General features: G+C 53.3%; 3 protein-coding genes across 3 annotated transcripts; all 3 read right to left on the bottom strand.

The window, feature by feature from the left end:
* Window positions 1-535: 535 nt before the first annotated feature.
* On the bottom strand, window positions 536-3,241 carry CORC01_05925 (transporter Avl9; the record flags this gene model as incomplete). The annotated part of the gene is made up of 4 exons (XM_022617567.1): window positions 536-2,125; window positions 2,189-2,401; window positions 2,467-2,893; window positions 3,012-3,241. 4 exons carry the CDS (start codon window positions 3,239-3,241, stop codon window positions 536-538), a joined length of 2,460 nt encoding a protein of 819 aa, XP_022475985.1.
* Window positions 3,242-6,480: 3,239 nt separating this feature from the next.
* CORC01_05924 (uncharacterized protein) lies at window positions 6,481-7,885 on the bottom strand (the record flags this gene model as incomplete). Its single annotated transcript, XM_022617566.1, has 6 exons — window positions 6,481-6,556; window positions 6,617-6,879; window positions 6,935-7,291; window positions 7,350-7,493; window positions 7,564-7,693; window positions 7,782-7,885. The coding sequence occupies 6 exons, from the start codon at window positions 7,883-7,885 to the stop codon at window positions 6,481-6,483; spliced, it is 1,074 nt and encodes a 357-aa protein (XP_022475984.1).
* Window positions 7,886-15,000: 7,115 nt separating this feature from the next.
* Window positions 15,001-18,187, bottom strand: CORC01_05923 (glycogen phosphorylase; the record flags this gene model as incomplete). The annotated part of the gene is made up of 6 exons (XM_022617565.1): window positions 15,001-15,408; window positions 15,466-15,538; window positions 15,595-17,024; window positions 17,078-17,343; window positions 17,405-17,725; window positions 18,022-18,187. The coding sequence occupies 6 exons, from the start codon at window positions 18,185-18,187 to the stop codon at window positions 15,001-15,003; spliced, it is 2,664 nt and encodes an 887-aa protein (XP_022475983.1).
* Window positions 18,188-20,198: the final 2,011 nt, after the last annotated feature.

Below are 20,198 nucleotides of genomic sequence, written 5' to 3'. Positions count from 1 at the left end.
TGTAGCATTCAGCCCTCTCCCGTCTCTCCCTCCAGATACGCAAACGATACATCGGGCACCAACCCAACCAACTATTCCTGTCCTCCCACAATAAAAACAAACCCCAGCGGTTGTGAAATCAGCTTCTCAATCTCTTCGCATATAATATATGGTGATTAAAGCTACAGGTGAAACACAAAGATGCCGAGAGAAAAGGGGGCCGTTGCGGTTCTTGATACACCAAAATATACCACCCTGCTGGTGGATTGCGCCTGAACTTTCCCCTTTTCTCCAACAAGGCCGTATGTGAGAGGGGAAATGCGGCTGCTGCTGCTGCTAAAACAATGGTTTCTCTGCAGCCGGATCCCCTATAAATGCTTCGCTATGCTGATACTCTGTACTGGGCTGACTCTTTTTTTTTTGGTGAGCTCGTGCCGCCGCCGCCGCCGCTGCTGCTGCTGCTGCTCGCCGTCCATCCATCCTTCATTCCCGTCGTCATCTGGCAAAACTCAGCCGTGCCGCGTACTGGGTCTGCCAACATGCATTCATTCTTCCTTTACGGGCGATCACTGCCCCAGGCCTTGGCCGCTTCAGCCGCAGCTTCCGCGGCAGCCGCCGTCGCCCTGTGTTCCTCCACCTCGTCCTCGTCCTCATCGCTTTCAAGCTGTTGCGGCTGTTCCGCCTTTGGTGGCAGAGCAGTACTCGCGGCCAATGAGTGTCTCGTCTGCTCCTCTCCGTCGGAGTCAGAAGCCTCCGTTCTGATGGTGATGTTGCTCTCTCCGCCATTCACCTTGCCTTGGGCCCCGGTCACGGCTGTCTCCGCAGGTACTGTCGTAGGCGCGACCCCTGCCTTTGCAACCCCTTCCTTTGACTGTGGCCGGCGATCAGCCGCGTGATTCGCCGGCGTCTCCGACTCAACCGACCCCGTCGAGAGAATCGACTCAGTGTACGACCCCTGCGTCAGCGGTTGGAAGTCGTGCTTCTCCCCGTGCGGCCTCTTATCGTTGATCTCCGTCCCCGTGGAGGAGGTAGATACTCGCGACCCCGAAATCGAAGCAGAATCCCTCTCGCCATTGCCAGTAGCCTTGCTGGTGTCCGTCTTGGATTTGCCCCATCCGCGACCCCAGCCGTACCCTCCACTACTGCTCGTGGTCGGAGACGTCACGGTGCTGTTGCCGCTGCCGCTGCCGCTGCCGCTGCCGCCTCCACCTCCACCACCCCATCCGGCCTTGCGTTTCTCGCCGGCCCACGTGACCCACGAACTCACGTACGAACTAGCCTTGTTGCCAGTATTTCCCAGCGCCTTGGTGGCCCCCTCTGTCGCCGCGGCAGACGCAGCAGGACCGCCGCCGGCTTTCTCGGCCTCCGCGGCAGCAGCTTCCTGAGCCAGGCGCTGCTCCTCGGCCCGTTTCCGCTGTGCCTCGCGGAGCGCTTCTAGGTCAGAGTAGAATTTGTTAAACATGTTGGACGCCTTCTCCTTGCCCACGGCAAAGTTCCGTCCGAGGACCTCTTTGCCGACAGCGAGACGTTCGTCCAGGTGCATGTCCTGGACTTGCTGGGCGATGCGACGCTGCACGTCGTCAATAGTCAGACCGCCGGCGCAGGGGTGCCTCGGCTCGACAACGTCAAAGAGGTGGGAATCCGTGTTGCCGTTCCATATGCGGTGGTTTTCGGTGCGGGACCAGTACTCGATGAACTCGTTTCCATAGTCGAGGGAAGGGTCGCCTTCAATGTGCGGAAGGAGCGCACGCGGATTGTTCGGGTTCGCCAGTAGGTGATTGCGGTATTTCACCGAGGAGACGAGAGACAGTATGTACTCTTCAAACTGAAGGCGGATGAATTCCTCGCTACCGACGTAGCCCATGGTGTTTGGACGTTGGGGGTTGGCGTCGTCCCAAGTATCATTGACTACTTGGGTAATGTAGTCGATCCAGCGGCGGTCTGCGGCCGACAGAGCCAAGGCGTTTTTGAGGGAGGAGGAGGTGATGTTGACGGTGTGCTCGTCAAGATTAATGAGGATATCACTATAGCGGTCTCTTTGCTGAAGGAGCAGTGAATTGGTGCTGCCCACAATGTATGACTTGGTGCCAAAGTCGGCGAGAATGTCAAGCTGCTGAAGCGGGGTGTAAGGGCCAAACAGACTGCCCTGTAGGTGTCATCAGTCATGGGAATATTCACAAAATCTTCGGCACGGCAGTGACAAACATACCTTGCCGAATATCTGTAGGGGCAGGCCCATGTAAGTGAGCAAAGAGTTGCGATCGCTGGTTCGCAAGCTCGTGGGCCGCGCCAACCTCTTCTCGTAGTTACTTAGCTCCGGATCAGCGCAGTCAACGAGATTACGAATAAGTCCGGGTATCAGAGAAATAAGAGAAAACTGCATCATGCATAATCTTTCACACCGTGATCCGAAGAAGAGCATCTACTCATCAGTTAGCTCCCAACAGTCTATCCAGTCCGCCTGCCAGCTGAACAGAGAAAACGCACCTTTGGCTGCAGCAGACAACACTTGAACAGCATCAGCGTCTGCGACTTGAACTCGTGCACCAGCTCACGCAGGCTCATGCCGAGGTACTGGTCGCGGCTCCCCTCCTCCGTCAGGAACCCGCGCTCCTTCTCCTCGGCCAGGCTCTCCTGGAAGCGGCGCAAGATCTCCGTGTCAGTGAACTCGCGTTGCGCGAACCAAGCCTGCGTGACGACGCTGAGACGCTCGCGCATCATGCCAAAGTGCTGTGGCGTGTCGGCGATGACGACGACGGCTTTCTGGACTGTCGAGCGCGTCACGTCGGCGGGCCGGTTCAGTAGCTGTGAGGCATCGAGCTGCCGTGTGCAAGAGATGCCAAAAAGGGACGTCGCGGGTCCCGTGGCAGTAGCTGGGCGGAGTAGCGTAAAGTAGGAGAAGTCCTCGCTTGATCTGGTCCAGGTGTTAGCCCGCAGTGCTCGTGCTCCGGCTCCGAGATGTGCGCATCCACTGAGCATCGTGCAGAGCCAAAAGGAACCATCTGCATTCCGATGATCGGGTTCATACTCACAAATGCGCACCGTCGCTCAATGCCATAAAAGGCAGCAAGCCCCAGTCATATTCGATTGCCGGATCGGTGCCCTCCGCCGCGCCAAACCACATCTCAACCTCGGGTCCGCGGGCATGGTGGAAGTCGACGACAGTCACCAGCGGAATGAAGTCTGGCTTGGCCGGCGTTGACGGTACCGTCAGGGGCGTAGCGGCGCCGGACGTTGGTGTTGCAACCTCGGGAGTATCCATGTTTCCCTCTCTTTTTTTTTGTCTGCCTCTCTGTCTCTCGGTGATTTCTACGACTGGCGACGGGAGGACATGCGTCGAATTTGCCGTCTTCGTAGGAAACGAGGTCTGGGTTGCTTCGAATATCGCCCAATTACTTCACGAATCCCTCAAACTGTGTTTATAATTCGACTTCTTTGGCGCAACGAGGCCCACTCCTACGACATTGCCATGTATATCCTCGGCTCCTTTTGTTTTCCTCTTCTCTCGCTTCGCCTGTCCCCCTTGGATGCGTCGCACGTTTCGTCGCAAGTTTGCCTGCGTGGGTCAATCCTCTCTTGGGACTACGATTTGCCGCTTTGGCTGGCAAATCCTAGCGTTGGTGAGAGCTCTCTATCGGCGTCGAATTCTTCGGGGCGGGCGCGACGTTCGTCTTCTGGGAAATTTCTCCCCAAAAAAAGTTGAGGAGGGGTTGCGGGTTTCTGTTCTGACGTAGTAGCGAGATTCCCCGTCCACTCAAAGGGGGGGTAGTGTGAGACAAGCAGCCAGAAAATTATCTGCAAGTCTCCAAGAGCAATTGGCGGGTAGATTATTGTCCTTTATACGAAGGATTGGTCGTCAAGAGGTCAAGAGAATGTGACTTTCCTGCTCGCCGTAGAATTATGTAGGGAGAGCACTCGCGTGGTCGGCCGTCGTCCCTTTTCTATACCGCCTAGTTTCGTCCCTCTCCAACTCGGCCGGCAAGCTTTGTCTCGAGTTGCCAAACAAAAGCTCGCAGAAAGCGGTGACGGATCGTTTCCTCTCAGAGCGTGCGGTCGCGGCGCGCGAAAGGGCGTAGGTGGGACTGTGAGCTGGGAAATCGGGTCGCACCGCTGTGGTGCCGTTTGCCTCGTTGATTCGACCGCTGCCTCGTGGTTGCACTGGCGAATTAGGGCGTAAGGAAGACTTAGGTAGCAGCCGTATGGATGAGCGGTCGGGACTGCTAACACGAAGAAGTGTCAAATAGCAGTATGGCAGTCGACGCCAGAGAGAGTAATTCGCCGCCGCCTCCTTCTTTTTGGGGGGGAGGGGGGAGCTGAAGGTAAGAGATGCGAGTGGCAGACGACGAGCGGAGTGTAAGCAGGAAGAGGAAACCGAGCTGAGGGGAGACTCGAATGCTTCCACACAGCACGGATGTTCGCGGTGGGTTCGCGGTAGGCTTTGTATTGGACCGGAGGGGACATTCAAATGAGCTGGGTTCGGGAGAGTGGGCTATGGATGAGTTGTTGAATCAGTGCTAATGCACTACGGCAAAAGTATAGTAAATACTTTATTGCTACTTCCACTCTCGTTGCCGCCTCTGCAATCTCTTGCCGTCTCCCCTCGATTCCTATTTGTCCGTCTGGTTTTTTTCTGCCCGCGTTCTATCAGAATGGTTTTATGCGGTCCCTTTAAAAATAGAGCCCAGTAAGGTCTGGACAAGATCAATGTCGGGATGGGTTGTAATAAAACGAACCACTCGTCCCACATTGAAAAGCACGACAGGTTCAGGGGTTTGAGGTTCCAGCGAGGTTCGAGAACAATGGGGAAGGAATGAGAAAAACCAAAGGGAAAAAAGGGACTACGGAACCCCGCGTAGCCCCAGTATGCCTGCCACTATACAGGTAGGTAAGGCAAGAAACGTTACTCTCACACTCGGTACACACAGACGTCTACGCCCAGCACCGAGGAACTGCAAGAGGATGTACACACACCACACCGGCCAGGGAATCGCGGTTGCCGTGACCACTCCGTCTTCACACCCTCAAGCAGTATGGGAATACATTTACCTCAAGTCATCTCCAGTCTACCGTTTGCTTGCTACCAACAACTTTTCGCAAATGACAATAACAAAAACACATCAAGATTGCCTCCCTCTCACAACTAAGGCAAGTAGCCAAATGGAACATGTAGTCCTCGTTATCTCCAGACCTTAAACATCCGTCCCTAAGCCCCCAACTGGCCTAGCGCCAAGGGCCGGACTCAAGGTCTGTGATCCAGTCGTGTGTCCCACCACAGACACGTCAACCATGCACGAAAAGAAAAGCACCGACCACGTCCCCCATCACCACTTCCAGATGGACGCCCGTCAATCACGATTCACGACTCACGACTTGGCTCTTCCGGCTACTCGGTTCCTATGCTACCCCCTTCTCAAGACGACTCTTCTTTCCAAAGGCACGTGCATCTGTGTGTGTGTGTATGTGTACTATCTGTCCGACTACAGCAGATGAATGGTGAGAGAGCAGGGTCGTCTGCAACTCAAGAACCGACGACAATGTCCCTCGAGCCTTCAAATCAACAAACTTTTGCCCTGGCAACATCACGAGGCAAACCATAACTAAACTGAAAACAAAGAGAGTAAACTCCTGCTGATACCCTTTTCCCAAGCATGCCGCCACATCGGCGAGGCGACTTTACAACATGAAAAGTCGGAGAGGCAAACACCACGTCAACTTCTCACTCTCATCTCACCTTAATCTCAAGCACCGCCAGCGTGTCCTGCATTGCATGAGATGGGACTCTCCAGAAAAAAAAACGCCGTTCCCGTCAAATCACCACCCCTCCTCGCTACACCGTCCGTACCGTGCCGCCCCCCAATCTCACCTCTTGTCACCTCAGCACCTCAGGTAGCCACACGTACTTAATTCGTGGCTAGGGCGATCTATAAGCCACACGTATTGTGGCGTTGACCTGCAAGCATCTCAAACCATACTCATCCTCACTATTTCCCTCAGGTCATGGCACGACGGCAGTCCCATCGGACGATTTCTGCTTTTCTTCTTCTCCCCGGAGTGTTATCTGCCGCGACATCTTCTGTCATTATGCCGAACTGATGCCTTAGCCCATCCATGCCTCCAGTTAGTGACGGGGGGCCCACTTGATATATTCAAGAATTGCGTGGTAAAGCATTTCATTGTAATCAGGGTCTTCAAGCCCGTCATTGGCCCGTCGCCGTCCCCGTGCCGAGGACTTTATTCTACCAGAGCCTCGAGACCCAGAAAAAAGAAAACCGTTTGAACAAGATGGTGAAAAAGAGAAAAACACCTCCAAGATGCATGCCATTCCTTTATATCGCGTATACTGTTGGCCCTTTGCATTGTCAACGTTACAATAACCCTTCCCCTCTCCCGAACACCATGGTTGCGTGCAAATGTACTGGAAACACGTCCCGTTATGGTTTTGCGTGGTATCATAGCCTCCCCTCTCCTACTTATCCTCGCTTCACCCCGAAACACCCTTATCTATTGTGCGTTGAACTGCTCTTCCATCTGTTGCGCGGACGCATCCACATTGTGGTAATCGAGTATCTCGGAGTACCTGCAAATAGATCTTCATTAGCAACTATGTCACGACACAATCATTTAGCGGCCGGCTTACATCATAATCTTCCATGTGTCCACGGGTAGGTCAGCATCGTTGAAACTCCAGTCGAACTTCTCCTCGGCAACGGGTTCGTCAGAGGGGTCGTGATAAGGAGCAAGATAGTCGTGTGAGAGCGCCTCGGTCGCCGTTATCCGCTTCTTGGGATCAAAGACCAGCATTCTCTCCAAGAGATCAATGGCGGAGGGGTCGGCGTTCTTGAACTTATTCTTCAGTGGTTGTCTCTCGCGCTTGGGCAGGGACTTGACGAATCGAAGGGTCTGAATCCTTGTCAGTGGGAAATTCAACTTTTAGTTCTGTTCTGTCTCCACTCACATTTTCACTGGCAATGCCGTTGATGACATCGTCGGGAGGAGTGCCCAGAAGCTCGGTGATGATGGAAAACTGATTGACGTGGTCCTTGCCGGGAAACAGAGGCTTGCCCTCGAGCATTTCGGCAAAGATGCATCCAGCACTCCAAATGTCGACCTCAACATCGTATTTTTGCCACGTGAGCATGATCTCGGGGGCACGGTAGTATCTCGTCGAGACATATCCAGTCATCTGGGGATCCTGAATACGGGCGAGACCGAAGTCGCAAATCTTCAAGTCACAGTTCTCGTTGACGAGGATATTGCTGGGCTTCAAATCACGGTGAACCACACCGGCAGAGTGGACGTATTTCAGACCGCGCTACCAAAACATGTCAATTCGGTTGCCGGAAAAGACTCCCGGATAGGGACAGACTTACCATGATCTGGTAAAGGAAGTACTGAATGAACTGCTTCTCGAGAGGCCTGGAGGTGAGCAGCCTGTGCAAGTCGGTGCCAAGAAGCTCTGTGACAAAGTAGATATCCTCGAGAGGAGAAATGAAGATATCGCTGAGAGAAATGACCTGGGTGGTTATCAGCGCATGTCACCCAGGGTGCATGTAGAGAAGAAGGCAACGGCGGCAGGAAACATACGTTTTCGTGTCTGAGATGCTTGAGCAGCTTGAGCTCACGGTATGTGCGCTTGGCGAGAACAGGAGTGCTGAAGGGCTTCATAATCTTCTTGACGGCAACATTCTGGTTGGTCAGTTGGTCACGGGCGGAGCTGGCAGCGGGAAAAACGTGTCAGCAAGTACGAATGAATGGTCGCAGCGAACGCGCGTTGCGAGGGATGATGTTTTCTCAAGACTAACCAAACGAGACCGAAGGCTCCCATACCAACGGGTTGCAGGTCCGAGTACCTCGAAGTGATCTCAAAGGTAGTACCGAAAATTTGTGCTCTAACGAATTCGGCCATTTTCGTGTGATGTTCGATCTACCTGATCGGGAGGGATTGGATTTTCGGATTGAGCGGTTGGAGGGGGAAGAAGAGAGAGGGAGGCCGATCGGGAGAGGGAGGAAGCTGGAAATTGGTTGTCGTGCGGCGGGGAGGATTAAAGAGTGATGAGGGGTGGTGGAGTAAAACGACGACAGCCGGGAGATCGACGATTCAGATTATGATTCTACTGCACTTCTGCTGTGATGAGCGAGAAACAGGCGAACTGATCAGGTCGAAATTGGACGAGGTGAGGGAATTGGAAGGAGAGGTTTCCGGTATGTGAGGTGTGCGATGGGCAGCTTTCCGTCTGGTCTGCGTGTATGGAGGGCGACAAGAGAGCGGGAGTCGGCTGGATTTGAAAGAGATGCAGCGACGGCGGGGGAGCGAGCTCAAGGATTTGTTGCGCTGGAGGGTGGCTGTTCGGCGGGGCGGTCCTGGTCTTAGGCCTGGTTCTGGGACGTGGATTCTTGGGCTGGGAGGAGAAGGTCGCTCGCTGGTCATGGACGGTGGACGTATGGGACGTGGGACGTGGGACGGTGGGCGTGGGACGTATGGGTCGAGGGCGTGGGCGTTCAAAAGCGTAGCGGGGTAAGTGGAAGCGTGGGCAGCAACTCAGCGAGTGAGCGCACGTCTCTTTCTCCGTTCTGTCCTGTCGCCGGGGGGGCGGCTGGGCTGGACCGGACTGGACTGCTTCTGCTATTGCTTCTGCTATTGTTTCTACTTCTCCTTCTACTTCTACTTCTGCTTCTGCCATTGCTACTGTTTCTGCTCCTGGGTCTTTTCTGGGATAGGTGGGATGGGATCCGGAGCAGCCTGAATAATGTGGCAACGGCATTCGCGAGACTTTTTCTTGCAAGGAAGCAAGTAGAACTCTGTACTGGAAATAAGGGTGAATGCAGCTAGGGGGCGACAGCAATAGCGGAACTAGAATCTGGTTTTTTTCCCCATCCGTGGCCGCCCATGTTTTTTCTCCTTCGTCATTCGCCGTTTCTGCCTACGCGCATTCCGTTTTTTACCCTTCCCGCGTTTTCGACTTGCGGCGCCAAGGATATTCAATCCCATAATTATAACCATGCTGTACGGATAGACGGCGCAGGAAGTGCATCCGTACAAGGATGGGGTATTCTGTGTAAGTGAGGGAATATGATGGCGGGGAGCAGTGGAAGATGCCAAAGATATCCCTGTGTTGTGATGGGATGATGCTCACTTACAGAGTTGAGTTGAGTGTCCAGGCGATGCTCTTTGTCTACCTTTCGCCTTCTCCTTCTTCTATTCTCTCCGGGATCAAGTCCGGGTGTGAAGCTCAAACCAAGGGTGGACTCGGTGTGTTCTTGATATTGTTACTCGATTTGCTTTTAGACGTGGATGTGACTTCTTGTAACCCGTTTTGTTTTTGTTCATTTGTAACCTCAATTTCTTGAATTCACGGTTGAGGGTATTAATAATCTATAGAAGAAGAGGGAAGAAGGGAGGGATCAACGAGTAGAAACACTTGTCCAAAAAGATGCTAAGAGAGTAAAAAGGCGAGCAAGACATAGGGGAGGCAATTGACTGGAATGAGAAAGTGCATTTGAATGATTTCTGGGAAGCGCGACTGAGTATCCGGAGGTGAGTAGGTATGTAAGAATATGGATACCTTGAGGGGAGCAAGAGGGGAAACGTGAGAGGGGACAGGTGTGTGCGCAAGCCGGCCAGAAGACGGAGAGGCACTGGCTGGATTTGAAAGTGACTGTGAGCCCGGCGTGAGAGACGGAAGGCATGGGGAGTGAAGACAAGGGACCCTACTCTGTCCCGTTGTTGTCTCGTCCAATAAGGTAGTGACCCGGGAGGTTTATGGATGAATGTTACTGGCCGGGAGGGGGGTGATTCTCTACTGAACTGAAAAGAGAAAGTGCTGGCGGTGACGGTGACCTGTACAAGACGGGCACAGTTGATGGGAAGGGACGGATACGACCGTCAGGTATCCGTAAGCAAGCTACATATGTACCCAGTAGCTCCGACTGGACTGAGCCCGGGTTGGGTACTTAGGATGTGCACAATTAACTAGGCTAACCTGGAAGTCACGAGTGATGGAGTAAAAAGGAGTTGACCAGGACTGAGATGAGACGAAGGGGACGGCAACGGCAACGACAACCAAGGAGAGGAGCAGAAGTTCCGGATGGGTGCGGGTGGACAGGCGCAGACCGCGGGAGCAGAGAGACTTGCTTTCCGGTCCGATCTCTCATTAGGTTCGAGGAGAAACAAGTCAAGATGAGACTGAATTGTTGGATGTGTTAGGTTGCATATAATGTGTGTTGCCGCGAGCCTCGGCCTTTTGTCAGTTGTTTAGGGAGCGGCCAGAATAAGATGAGATGATGGGAAGAATCGCTGCGAGATATCTAAATTGCACGAGAGACAACGGTAGGTTGACCTGTCACAAATGAAGCTTCATGGAATGGCCTGAGCATCAGCGGCACCATCAATCTCACTTTCAGCTCGCCACGGGCCGAGCTTGGAATTGAGCTTGGGAATTTTTCTTTCCACAACGCCGTGAAAACAAGATTCTGCTCAACTCGCAGCTCATACGAGACAGGCAAAATGTAGCTCGGTTTGTTGTTGATAAAGTACAAATAGACGAAGCGCCGCTCGAGTCGGTCACAGGTCACGTAAATTTCCACTCCCAAGGCCGGACGGGATGGTTTGGCTTGTTTTATCCTAGCGGCAAGGCAGTCGCCAGACAGCAAATCAAGATGATTGTTCAACACCTAGTCGGTGAACCCGTGGCAGGGAACCTCTCGCGGATATCTGGGAACGTCCGTACAACAATAACAGATCGACGATGATGGTCTTGGCCCGCCTTGAAGTTGCCACTGCGATAGCATAGCTGGCAGCTTCCTTAGTTCCTTCCCCGACGGTCCAATTTTCACTCTCATCTTCCTGCGCCCTTTGCGCGAGCATAGGACACCCACGAGCAAGGACGCCACCGGGAGATTGCCCACCTTTGTTGCCAAAATGCCATGTTTTTCTCCAAGGCACTTTTGTCGTTTCCCGTCCAATTTGTTTAATTCCCGTTTCGCTCCTCCTCACCCAAGCACCCAAACACCAAGGGGATACCTTAACGAGCCCCACCCCCCAGCCTCAAGATACGGTGAACCTCAAACGGTTCCAAGTAGCCCCCAACTTCAATTTTTTTTTACCTGCACCCCTCATCTCAGTATTATCCTTCCCCGTCCCCCATCATCCCCTTGTACAAAGCACCTTTCCACCATCAGTTGATGCAACTCTCGAATTACCAGCTTCGTGGATTCAAGACATTTCTTTCTCACGGGGCTCCAACTCTGTCACAGAAGCATAATCCTCAGGTGCGCATCCAATTCCCATGCCAGATCAGATTCGCCATCCGCACCGCGGCAACTCCGCCGCTTGTGCATACGCATGTGCATTCCTGCACAATAATTCAACCTGCATACCTCCAGCCTCATCCTCTCTCCATCAACCTCATCAATGGATCACTTAGCGGTATGTTCAGACAAGCCATATCGAGGCATCCCGTAGTCGCCCCAGGGGATCACGCCGCGACAAACACATCCATTCAAAAGCTGCTCCTCCTGCAACAGTGGCCCAGTTACCTTCCTTTCTCAGCAAATCATGGGAGCAGCCAGGTGCCAGATATGAAAACTACCACGAAAAGCACCACGACCTCTGACGTCATTCTCAGATCCCATCGAGATGGCGCCGGGTTATGGAAACCTTCCTGTGTCGTGTCGTGTTGGCGGGCTGGGGAGGGGTGCGTGTGTGTTCCGTCCCGCTAATCCAGACTCCAGAGCGAGCACCTCCCAGTCGCCCCTGCTCCCTCCAGGCTCCAGTCAGTTTAGCGTGCAATAAGATACTAAGGTACCTAGCCGCCCACTGTCAGAGTTTCTACATCCTAGCGCCCCGAAACGTTAACAGTTCTCTTGGGCACTAACAGGTTTGCCGTACCTTTCACCCCGTCTCACAGCTGGCAGGCGACCACCCCGCCAATAATGCTATTCGATCGACGGTCCCACTCCCTCTCAGTCTCCTCCCTTACCGAACATCGACCTCGCAGGCGAAGATCGAGAATCGAGAAAACGGTCCGTCACACAGCTCACCCAGCGCACATAACACGCCCCTCCTTATCCTCCCCGGCGGTATAGGATCCGTGTGACCGCCGCAAAGCAACTGCGGTAGCCCGAAGTTCCCATCACGGGGCTTCCCCGACCACAACAGCCGCATGTTCTAGACTGGCCTGAATATGCCCAATTCAGCGCATTACCTGCTGTAGCTGGACATACGTCCGGCCGCATTGATTGGGCTCCGAGGGAAAGAATACGGGATGGATCCCATCAAGGCCTTCCGCGGCTCGGGAACGGATGATACCTTTCTGCATAAGTAATGGTCTTTAGATTGTTTTACACTATATTGACGGAACTTCCTAGCTGATCAGACGTTGCGCAGAAGAAAAAAGAGTCTATTCCCTATTCGACTTGATTGCGTTCCTGAATCTCGGTTCACCACCAACCGGACAGAGTTATCGATTGCGAACCGGGACGCTCGACAAGAACCGTTTTTGACACGTTCATAACCTGTCATATTCCCGATCTCTTGACCGTCTCGGCGATTGAGGTAACGGAACCACATTCGCAATTCAACACCCACAACGCGCATCCACCAGACGCAACACATTGATATACAATGTTCGGCTACGAAACTCGGCCATCACAGGTACCGAAATGCAAAGCGGCGACGCCGGTTGCCTCTGTGGTTGCAGAGTGGGCACCTTCGAGTCAACAATTATCTTTCAGATCCGTCATGATGGAGTAAGATGATGACAAGCAGCACCATCCCACCTAGGGGTTACGAGGTTCCCGGGAACTCTGAGGGTGACATGCGTACAAATTTTGGCACCTTGCGCCCTGGATTGGCTACGATGCATCTTGAACTGGACCCTTCGTGCCGGGAACTTCCAGGGGTCAACCTGTGTGTAATCCGCTTTGTGATGTTAATCTGAGCCGCAGACAAGAAGAGAACGGCGCGGTACATGACGATGGGGGGAATGGGGGCGGGATGTAAACTCTCTCCCTACCTCATGCTACCAGCAGGTGTGCCTGGAAACGACGGGATGGTGGGTACACAAGCACACGGTCCCAGGACCCCTTCATCTTCTGGACCCTGAATTCTTTCATGTGTCCTGAAGATCATCCCGTTCACTTCATCCCGTCAACTCGCTGGTTTATCAATTTATTCACAAAAACGCGGCTTTCCGGTCTTCTGGAGAAACAACCAACACAAGAGCCAGTCGGTCGGCCCTGAGCCGGCGTTGCGGCCGGCGTTGCCTAAGCTCCCGCCCAGTGCGAAGCTAGCACCAAAGGCCATGAGGGGGTTCTCCATTAACGACATAATCACTAGCAAGGAAGGAGGCCGTCTGACTACAATGGTACTCCTCTGACACCGAAATCAGAGCAGATCAGCGAATCGCCCTCTTTTGCACGAATCATTCCCTCCACACAGAGACGCGAATAAGAAGCCAAAATCCACATGCCGCACGTGTACTGCTCTGCCGAAAGCCACAACTCTGCTCAAAGCATACCGTATTGTGCGTCCAGCGTATATCTACACCATCCGGCAAGACAGAAGTCTCGTTGCTGGCCGGCTCATACCGTTTTGCAGGTGGGAATCAGGAACCCAACCAGGCAGGGCCAGCATCCTCTGCTGTCGTTCCTCTGATGTCATTATGCACCTCTCCTCCGTTCGCCCTCACCCGGCAGGGCTGCTTTTGAGTTGCTCCGTTGGTTCTCCACAAAAACATATCTGGATCCAGCAGGAAGAAGAAGCAAAAAGCAGGGTCTTGTCGTTGCTCCCCTCACAAAGATGACGACAGCAGTCAAACCGATATAACCCTGACCTTCTTCCCCGGAGGTTGTCCCCCGGACCAATTTCACTCGCTGCCGGCATGCCGTAACTGTCGGCATACGCCCAAACGGAGATCTACGCCGGCCGGCCCAAGACGCACACATACACACACTCTCTCACTCTCTCTCTCTTTGCACTACGAATGCGCATACGCAGCCGCAGCAATTCTCTTTTCAACTTGTTTCCATTGTTTCTCAAGGGCATGCAAGCACGGAAGGAGTCTCACATTGCTGCTTGCTCATCCGCCCGCGGGCTACCGGGACAAAGTCTGGAACTTGGACGAAATTTGACTGGATTGAGTGACTGACGTGACGGGACGCCTCTCAGAGTTCTCAAACCCTTTGCTGATCAGAAATAAGTAGGAAAATTGCAACAGACTCCACCTGTTTGGTTTAATCCTTTTCTTATTAGAAAAATCAGGTCTAGATATGAGATTTTTGGGACACTAGACCGCCCTTTCTTGCGTCTTCTGCAGGAAGATTGGAAGTCGTACGCGGAATCGATCCGTTCTAGAGTAAAGGTACCTACCAATCTACCTACTCCCTCCTTGGAAAGCCGCCGCCGATGACCCTGCACCTCTCTTCCTTTCCCCCTGGTCGCGGTGGACGACGTCCATATTGCCGCATAGTGACGTCAGTGAAGCAAAAACAGGTGTCCCATTGTCTCCACTTCCTGGTCGAAACGTTCTCTTTGCATTTCCCCTTGTCACCATGCTCCGTTTCCAGCGATGGTAGCCGTTCGAGGTCGTTCCAAAAAAAAAAAAAAAAAAAAAAAAAAAAAAAAACATAACGCAAATCCACAAACGCAAAAGCAACACAAACGACAAAACCTAGAAAAAGAAACACGATGAGGCGGGGGGGGGGGTTCAAAAAAAAAAAAAAAAAAAAAAAAAAACACAAATTGGTACGGATAGCTGAGTCATCTCAGGACATCCCAGGCGGTCACTTGACAGTATAAATCATTATTGCTTCAATAGCTGCGGATAACAATCCTGAGACATTCTGAAAAACTATACAGAAGAAAGATATTATCTAGCACTGCTTGTTATAACCACCGCTTTCTTAGGAGTTTCAAGCGCAACAGTGAAATAGGTACTCGGTTCCTTGCACACCTGACCAGCTATAATCATCTAGGCCATTTTACGCCGTCTCTGTCTCGTCTCTGTAGCGCCACAGTGTAGTCTAGTCCTCGACCTTAAGAGGCTCGACGTTCCAGATTTCCTCGGCATACTCGTTGATGCAGCGATCACTGCTGAAGAAGCCCATACGAGCTACACTGGTGATGGACTTGGTGATCCATTCCTCTTGGTTCTTGTACGCTTCGTCGACGAGGTGGTGCGTCTCAATGTAGCTGTTGAAATCATCCGATACCAAGTAGTAGTCTCCGTGGTCACGGACGGCCGAGACTAGCGCATGGAAGTCGGACACGGAGCCGAACGTGCCACTGTCAATGGCAGAGAAAACCTTGGCAAGGTTTTCGTCAATGGAGTGCGTTCCGTAGTTGTGCGAGTGGCGGAGATCTTCGACATCCTCGGCAAGGTTGCCAAAGAGGAAAATGTTGTTCTCGCCAATCTCTCGGGTGATCTCAATCTGGGCTAGTGTTAGAAACGATCGTCCAGCCAGTTCCATTCCATCGGGTTCACTTACGTTGGCGCCGTCGCACGTGCCGATAATCAGGCCGCCATTGAGAACAAACTTCATGTTACTCGTACCCGAAGCCCTGCATGACACGTTAGCCGAGACGCCGTCGGCGTTGAGAATGGGGGGTTCACTTACTCAGTGCCGGCAGTGGAGATGTGCTCGCTCAGGTCAGACGCAGGAATGATCATCTCCGCCTTGCTGACATTGTAGTCCTCCAGGTAGATGACCTTGAGAAGGTCGCCGATTTCCTCGTCATTGTTGACTACTGAACCAACACTGTTGACCAAGTGAATGATTTGCTTGGCCATCCAGTAGCCGGGTGCCGCCTTTCCTCCAAAAATGGAAACGCGGGGCGCAACCTTCTTGCGGTCCTCGGGCGACAAGGCTTTGAGCGTAAGGTAGCGGTGGATAACACCAAAGATGTTCAGTTGCTGCCGCTTGTACTCGTGGATACGCTTGACCTGGACATCAAAGAGCGCCGCAGGATTGACGCTGACGCCCGTCGTGGTCTTGATGTACTTGGCGAGGCGAACCTTGTTGGCGTACTTGATCTCGGCCCATTCCTTGCGGAACTCCTTGTCGTTGACGCTGAGCTCAAGCTTATTCAACTGGGTCAGGTCCTTCAGGAAGTCATAGTTGCCGCCAGTCTTGGACGCAATAAGGTCAGAAAGGCGAGGGTTGGCCTGGTGCAGCCAACGCCTGGGGGTAATGCCATTGGTGACGTTTGTGAACTTGTCGGGACCATAGATATTGACAAAGTCCTTGAAAATGGTGGTCTTGATGAGATCGGAGTGCAGCTCAGCTACACCATTGACCTTGTGAGAGCCGACAATTGCCAGGTAAGCCATGCGCACCATTTTGGGCTGCGACTCTTCTATGATCGAGACCCTGCTGAGGACTTCGCGGTCGTTGGGGAACATTTTCTCAACGCTCTGAAGGAAGAATAGGTTGATGTCGTAGATAATCTGCAAGTGTCTTGGGAGCAAGTGCTGGACCAAACCGACGGGCCACTTCTCCAAAGCCTCGGGCAAAACTGTGTGGTTTGTGTAGCCAAAAGTGGCGGTGACAATGTTCCATGCCTCGTCCCATTCCAGCTTTTCGAGATCAATCAGGATACGCTGCAGCTCAACGATGGCCAAGGTGGGGTGGGTATCGTTCAGCTGGATGGCAACCTGGTCAGGGAACTCTCTCCAAGGGCGCTTGGACTTCTTGAAGCGCCGAACGATGTCGTAAAGTGAGGCGGCACACCAGAAATACTGCTGCTTCAAGCGAAGCTCCTTTCCACGTTCAAGATTGTCGTTGGGGTACAGAACAGCGCTGATCGTCTCTGCACGCTGCTGGTCGGCAACTGAGCTTTCGTACTCACCGTTGTTGAACTTTTGGAAATCGAACTCTCCACTGGCAGCCTTGCTGGACCACAAACGTAAGTTGTTCGTGGAGGGTGTTGCGTAACCCGGAATGGGCACATCGTACGCCACCGCAGTGACCGTCTCACCACCCTCCCAGCTGGCAACAGTCTTGCCGTTTGAGTCTGTCGACTTTGTGACATGACCGAAGAATTGGATCTTGGGAACTATCAGCAATGCTGTCGAGAACAAATTTACTCGGGTGAACTTACGTCGACGGTGACATCGTGACGGGGGAATTCCCAGGGGTTGAAGTCGAGCCAGTAGTCAGGCACCTCTACTTGGTAGCCATCGATGATCTCCTGCTTGAAGATACCGTATCTGTATCTCAATCCATAGCCCCAGGCGGGGAAGTTGAGAGACGCAAGACTGTCGAGAAAGCAAGCAGCTAGTCGGCCCAGGCCACCGTTTCCAAGAGCAGCATCATGCTCTTGCTCAATCACGTCCTCAATGCGGAATCCAAGGTCATCAAGACCAGCTGCATGGCACTGTCAGAACCACACCATGCGGCAACTTCTCGGCGCCTCCTTATAACTCACCTTTGGCAATGTCCTTCAGGCCAACGTTCAACATGGCATTGTCGAGGGCACGGCCCATGAGGAACTCGAGGGAGAAGTAGTAGACACGCTTCCCGTCAACAGTGGTTTGGCGCTGCTGAGTCTTGTTCCACGCCTTGACCAGCCGGTCACGGAAGGCCAAGCTGGCGGCAGAGTAGGCAGCCGTCTCATCGCAGTTGAACATGCTGCGAGCCAAAGTGGTCTCGACATGACGGACAACCTCTTTTTCGAATTCATCCTTGGTCTTGAAAGGACCAGCTTGGGCTTTGGACCAAGCCTCGCGCTGTGGCTCGGGGATGGAAGCTTTTCAGAAGCTGTTAGCTCGCGATTCAACATTGGTATCGCACTCGTAGTGGTATCGGTCTTAGTGAGGATGTGTGGCAGGGGAAAACGAAGCTACTGGATCCTAGTGTGGCGTGATGGAGCTCGCGACGATCAGTGCGGGGTAGTTTGGGCCCGGGCTGAGGAGCTGCACCTCCAAGCTCCACGAGAGCTGCGCGAGAGCGAGCCCACATCTGCGGAAACTGGCGAGCATATGGCGTCTGCCCCCGAAACTCGTGCAATTGAATGGAGAAAACAGAACAACTGGAGAGACTCACCCTCGACGCTCTTGATCTCTCCAGCACCGAAACCGGTGAAAGTTCTCTTGTGCTTGGGGCGCGAGATGCCGGCCGGGCCGACGGAGCCCTGGATATCAACGATGGGGGCGCTCGTCGAGGGACGTCGCTCCCGCACAGGGAGGCGCTCTTCCGTAGCTCCCGACATTTCGAGTAGCTCTCGTACGACAAGTAAAGTAGTGATGGATGGGAGAGTCAATTGGCTCGGTCAAACCCTCGAACTGGTCCGGAGAACTGCTATACTCTTCCTATTAGCTTTGCTGGACGATCCTCGGGGAGCACGAGGAACAAAAATGTGAGAATCGAAACACCACTCGGTCACAAGCAACGCGCGATGAACGAGGGGAAGGAAGCTGAGGATGAAGAAGTCCAGACTGTTTTGACGGGCGGAGCGAACGGGACGTACAGGACAGGCCCAGGATGTGAGTGGGGAGAAGAGCGGGGTGTTGGCGGTGCCTGAAGCTCAGTCCACACCACTCGCGGCCGGGATTCGTACTCAGCTCAGCGCGGACGCGGCGTCTCAGCTGAAAGATTGACAAAGCTGCCGGACGAGCTTTGCTGAAGGATCGGACTTGGAAAGTGTTCTCGAGGTGAATTGTCTGCAACGGGGTCGTCCAAGATGACGTAGAAGATAGTGATAGCTCTACGGTGCGAACGAAACTTGGTATAGGCGAATGGCTGCTGGGAGCACTCCTACGAGGTGGACGGGAGCTTTGAAAGTGGGAGAAGAGGGGAGAAGATGGTGTAGGAGGAGGGGTAAAATAGCAGGAGGGGTAGAGCGTAGAGAGAGAGGTAAAGAAATTATAGAGAGGAGGAGGGGGGACGCTGGGAACTTATTAAGAGAGAGACGGCAAGTCGAGGTGAGCTATCCGTGGGTACGGAGCATCTCTGGTAGCTAGCTACCTCCCCTCAGGCGCGGCATGCTACGGACGACCACCCGATGGACAAAGGCGAGCAGGAGCAGGAGCAGGAGCAGCTCTCAGTTCATTATGGAAAGTACCTATCTGCTGTGCAGGCAAAGCAGGGTAGGTAGTTAGTCGGTCCCGTTGCTGAGGTTGGCAATTGCTAACTGCTACCTACCTTACTTACATAGAGATGGGAGGAGGTATGGAGCATGGGGCATGGGCGAGGGCATGGCCTGGTTGCGATATGCGGACAGAGTGACACGCCTGCTCTTATTTGCCTGCTCTTGCACAGAATGCCCCAGTCTCGCTCGAAGTACCAAGCCAACAAATGTGGCACTTTTCAGACAAATCCAGCATCGACTCACGCTGGTCCCCCTGGGAAGCGTCCAAAATCCAAGGTCCAAGGTATGAAGTCTGAGCCTCTGAGGTCTAGAGAGGCCACAATTTTTTATTGGGGCTGATCTGACAACCCGCACACACCACTCAAGACGCGATGGAGCTCTGGAGCTATTGAGCCCCATTTTCCCTGTCCGGTCCCCCTCCAGGTCTTCCCGGATGCCAGGATGTCTGTGTTATACTGGACCACCCCGGCCAGGTCTGAAGGATGCTACTTACCTTTCCAGATACTGCAAATGCCTTGCCGTTGAGAGAAAGAAACCTCCCGGGGCTCCCAGAGAACAGAAAACCACCTGACATGACCTCATCTTGCCGAACCGCAAAGGTTGGCAAAACCTCGAGCACTCGACATGACCACGGGCTGCGGCTTGCTCTGCTGCATCAAGCCAAGGTACTGCGATTACTGCGGGGTGACTTGTATGGTGTCCGGTGAGCAAGCGTCAAAGAACGCAACCCCAACAACGATTTACTCATATGATGTGGTCGCAGACCTTGCGATGTTTTTCGGATCTAGCCAAGGCAATAGAAGGCAGCCCTCGACACTTGAGCAAAGTAGCACAGAGGAGCAGGACAGGGTACCGGCAGTCTTGATCTCTCATCTCATGCATAGAGATCACTTTGTCGAGGGCTACCAATATGGTGTGGTGTAGATTAGACGAAATGGAATTGGCCAACCGGTCCATCCCATCTCGCTGCGGTGAGAGATGTCGGTCAGAACGTCGGTCAGAACGCGGTGAGCAGTCCATTTCCTATATGGTGTGTGTGATGTATTCGTAGGTACCTCGACAACCTCATGCAGCCAAACCATCTCTAGTGCGACTGCGGCAGCCGGCGGTCCAGTGGTGCGTCATTAAAATG

This window comes from Colletotrichum orchidophilum (genome assembly GCF_001831195.1).
Source record: "Colletotrichum orchidophilum strain IMI 309357 chromosome Unknown Scaffold_42.1, whole genome shotgun sequence".
Lineage (NCBI taxonomy): Eukaryota > Fungi > Ascomycota > Sordariomycetes > Glomerellales > Glomerellaceae > Colletotrichum > Colletotrichum orchidophilum.
This window is presented reverse-complemented; position numbering and strand designations above follow the sequence as displayed.